The sequence below is a fragment of the Cryptomeria japonica genome, chromosome 7 (genome assembly GCF_030272615.1).
Source record: "Cryptomeria japonica chromosome 7, Sugi_1.0, whole genome shotgun sequence".
Classification (NCBI taxonomy): Eukaryota; Viridiplantae; Streptophyta; class Pinopsida; order Cupressales; family Cupressaceae; genus Cryptomeria; species Cryptomeria japonica.
The window spans coordinates 69,158,953-69,163,836 of NC_081411.1; the positions used below are offsets into that span (position 1 = coordinate 69,158,953).

The window sequence follows — 4,884 nt, forward strand, 5'->3', positions numbered from 1 at the left end:
CTCAAATTAGGCAAAAGACTAGTTGTTTTAGGACTTAAGGGGTCTTCAGTCAAATTATAGAAGCATGGCAAAACTCAAAAGACTCTTAGGATTTACGCATTATTATTTGATGAGCAAATATTAGATTTTAAATATGGAAGACTTAAATTAGTGCAATACTATCAAATTTAAGTTTAGGAATTTATTTAGATGGTTGTTACATGAAACTCCTTGATATCACTATCATACATCATTCACATATAATAGAATGAGCTTATCTATAAAGATATTTATGAAGATAGGTTGTATTTCTTTTTTATCAAAATAACCATAATTTTATAGTGATATAAGCATGTAACTTCATCTCTTACTATCTCAAATTAATTATTAACTAAATGAATAATTAAATATATTTTTAGGGATTATTTGTGATGATTATTTGAGCAACAGTTAACCCCATGAATATTTATCTTTGCTGCTTATTTTTAAGCAAAACATCTTAACTTTGAATTAATAGCATTAATACTAATTTGTGCACTTAAAATTTAGAAAAAAAAAAACAAATAAAATCTTTGAAAAAAAGAGGGAAAGAAAATTATGGAGCCATGTGACATTTTTGTTAATAAGCAGCCATTGCTTATTTCCAGCCCCCCCTTTTGTTCCATAGCTTATTCTAATTCCTAAACAATAGCTGCTCCACCAAAATAGGGAAAGATTCTAAATTATCCCTTTTTTTTTTGACAATTTTTAAGTTGCATGGAAACACTTAACTGCTTAAATTTAAGCAGAAAATAGAGTTAAGCAGCCCCATAGAAACATAAGGTCAGTGATTTATGAGACATTCACCTTGAAACTGCAGTATCATCTAATACGACTGTTCTTCCCCCATCCACCACCATGTTGTGACCGCTCACATATTTGGAATCCTCACTGGCCAGATACAAAGCAGCCTTCGCAATATCCTCTACTTCAAGACTGGCTTCCCTTAACTACTACCTCAATCACGGCCTCCAGCTCGGCCTTTGCCTCTGCTGAAGGGGTCGTTCCCATTAAATTCATTAGCAGATCTGTGGCAATTGCAGCTGGAGAAATACAATTAACTCGTATACCACATTTCCCCAGCTCTGCTGCACCGCTCTTAGTCAGTCGGATAACGGCATGTTTAGAGGCATTATATGAGTAAGGAGTAACTCCCCCTAAAATTCCTGCAATACTAGCTGTAGAGATAATGGTACCTTTTCTATTGGGAATCATAACGCGGGCAGCGTGCTTAATGCCGTGCATTACTCCTTTTACATTGATATTCATCACTCGTTGGAAATCCTCCATATCATTCTCTACCACGCTCCCTTTCTGCATGCCTACGACTCCTGCGTTATTAAACATTATGTCCAGTTTTCCGTGCTTTTCCATGGCGAAATCCACGGTTGCACTTACATCTTGCTCCTTGCTCACATCACAGTGGATATATGTAGCCCAGGGATAGAGGGACTGCTCCAATTTGACACCAGCGTCATCTGCAAAGTCTGCAATAATGACTTTGGCTCCATGATTTGCGAATACCCGAGCAGTGGCCTCTCCAATGCCTCCCGACCCGCCTGTGATTATTGCAACCTTGCCTTGCAGCCTGCATTGAATAAATACATCTTTTGTTACAAATATACTGTGAAAAATATTAACTCATGAGAGTTCCGATTCTCTGTTTTAGGTGCTTATGCAAAGAAAACTTGGCATACACTGACAGATGGACCTGTTTATGAGCGTAAAATCAAGATATATTTTGCTTAATAAATTATAAAGCTTTCAGAAAACAACAATTCCATATTAGATAACATTACAACATACGGGAATGTTTAAGAAAAGCATAACCTTCTCCACAGAGCAGTTGCAACCTCTCTCGTAGACATGTTCTCGAGCTAGAAAATGCCCTTGAATGATGATGGCTTTCCAAGAGCCGGCCTTATAGCAAACATGTCTGGAATTTGGCTTTTTCTTAAAAAAAAATTAATTATCGACTACTTTCTTTTTCAATCAACTGATTTCGTGAAATATTTATAAATTTGTTTAAGGTTTTTCATATCCACGTTTCAAATCGAACTCTTATCATCAAAAGGCATGAAACATTTTACGAAATTACTGTTAGTAGATTCATTCCATACCCCTTTAAGATTGTGCACTGGGATGGCTTCATCTGTCCACTTTCGGACACCGACAGATGAATTTGTCCACTTTCTTGAACATTTAATTCTCACTATTGGAGTGAAGAGAAGAGTGTAGACGCCACTTGCGCGTTTCTCTCGAGGAAGGAGAGTTGTCTGTCCTTCTCTGGTTAAAGCTTTTGACAGCCATTATTGTTCTTAGCCAAACTTTATCCAAACCACCGAAATTGTCTCGAATAGTACCCAGAAAAGAATACGTGTACGAGAAATAAAACAAGATCTAATAATTGTAGCAAAACTTATGGCTGTGCTCGTCCAGGGCAATTGTTGAAAGTTTGTTGGTCAGCAGTTTCTTGTCTCAGCACGTCTCCTATGTGTAATTTCTTTGCTTTAGTCCAATAAATAAAAACAATTGCCGACAAATTTTAAATTCAGTTTCACATACGTTTGGTAGTATTTGAAATGTGTAATTGTACGTCACTTAATTTTTAGTTTTTAAGTTCTGTGAAGATAAAATTTAAAAAATAAGAAAAAGTTAAATAGTAAAACAGTTAAAAAAATCTAAGAGGTTTATCACAATTTCATTATCATAAAAAAGTCATAAATTCAATAGAAGTAAAAAAAGAAGATATTGTACAGATCCCAATTAAAAACATTGTATATAAGACGAGCTTGCAGTGTCTATATAGCTAGAGAACCAACAACCACATTCCATACTTGAGCAACATGAACAGAGGAGATGGAATCAAAGTTACAAGAAATATAATGAATCTACTTACACAAATGTCAAATGTCAATAAAAGAACTATTAAAAGTCTTATTGTTCAAAAGAGAATCTATAATCATAGAATCTATGTGACAAATAATTTGTTTCCAACCCAATTCACAAGATTTCTCTAAAGCTATAAGAAAGCCAAGAACCTCCATTTGATTAATAATACTAAATATTTTGACAATAGAGACCAAGAAGTGAACAAACTTAGCATCATCGTGTCCAAGAATGCTTATCTTAACTTCACTTGGATTAACTCTAGAAGAACCATCAATATTGATTCTAAACACATGTTTTGAGCGGAGTGTTGGAACCCTAATTTTTTGCAAAAAATTAAGGTTTCCCTAAATATGAAAATCAATAAAAAACCCTGAAATCGCATCCACTGTGAAGACATGTTAAATTCAAACAGAGCTTAATATTTCAAACTTTCACAATGTATGCGGGGTCAAATATGATTCCCACGATGATAGAACCCAACATACAACTTTCATAATGAAATCCATGCATATGATGGATTCATATATTATCTAACTTAAATTAACAAAAATAAAGAAAAAGCTAATAATAATAAAACCAAGTGATCAAATGACCTTAATCTAAATATGTCGTATTTGCTAATTAAAAAATTTCTTAGCCCTTAAAAATAACCATAAAGCTTATTATACTCAAGCCACAAATATGGATTAATTTTTGAAAGTGCCTAAAACGAAATTAAACTCCTTTATGATTAAAATCCTATTAGCATTCTATATATTAATGCATGTCGGCATAGCAATGAAGGGTGACAAAGCATGCAAGTGCTCTTACCGAAGAAGGATATTTTGCCGAAAAGGCAATACGTCGATGACACATCTAGAAAGCTTTACCGAAATTATAATTTCGGTCTAATTATAAAGATCTAACAAAATAGATTAAGCCTCGGCGAAATGGGATACCACCCCCGAAAAGGTGACTCGTCGACAAGACAATTCGAAGGTCTTGCCAAAATGTGAATTTCGGTATGGCGATCAAGGTATGGCAGATACGGGTGAAGCCTCAGCGACAATACAAGTTTCGGTAAGACATAAAAAATCAGTCAAAACCAGAAAAAGGTCTTTCCGAATGGAGAACTACACCGAAAACAAATAAAATAAAAAGGCTTTAGAAGCATTAAGCAAATGCAACTATCGGGTGTAAAGCTAAAAATTCGCAACCTTTGCCAGCAACTTCCAACCTGCGCCAAAACGGAAGCCTTGAAAGAGGGTTCAAACATCCATCAAAGTATAATGAAAGGCGGATTTCTACAGACATTGCAGTAGCAAATACCATGGTGGACATGACTGCAAAACGTGGAAGTATACACGAGGCATGTGAACAGTTTGACAAAGCGCCTGAAAGAGAGATAATCTCATGGCATGGTGTGATTCCAGGATATGCACAAAATGTATTTGTTGAAAATATTTTAGAAATCTCGAGCAGATGCAATCAGTAATTCTAGAACCGAATCCATCGACTTTGGCCGAGTATCCTCCTAACCCGTGCTAGGATAGGAGCTTTAGAATGTTTTGAGAGCGCCCATTAAAGGACTTCTATCAATACTACATTTGCGAAGTATGTAGCAGAATCGGAGTTTTGATCCAAGAGTGCATATTCAGTGAAGTGTATTATCAAATGTTGAAGTTACAACTGCCCTGGGAGGCATAATGCTAAATTGAATTTGTTGAAAAAGATTTAGAAACTCTCGGTCAAATTGTTGAATTTTTAAAAACAGCAGAGAACAAACAGAAGAAATACAGAAAAAAGAGAAAATGAAGAATACAGAGAAACAGAAATCAAGGAGAAACAGATTTTAACGTGGTTCACCAAAATGGCTACGTCCACATTGAGCAGGGGATGCTCTCTGTATTCATCACAGTACAATTACATACAGCATTCTTAGCCAGTATATAGCTAATTACATCTCCTTTCTGGAAGATCATGCATTGACATGCA

The 4,884-nt window shown here is 35.3% G+C and overlaps 1 protein-coding gene across 1 annotated transcript; it reads right to left on the reverse strand.

Moving 5' to 3' along the window:
- Window positions 1-592: 592 nt before the first annotated feature.
- On the reverse strand, window positions 593-1,904 carry LOC131064481 (zerumbone synthase-like). The gene is made up of 2 exons (XM_057998641.2): window positions 1,849-1,904; window positions 593-1,606 (listed from the first exon to the last, which is right to left on the reverse strand). Exons 1-2 carry the CDS (start codon window positions 1,884-1,886, stop codon window positions 949-951), a joined length of 696 nt encoding a protein of 231 aa, XP_057854624.1. The 5' UTR covers window positions 1,887-1,904; the 3' UTR covers window positions 593-948.
- Between the last annotated feature and the right edge of the window lie 2,980 nt (window positions 1,905-4,884).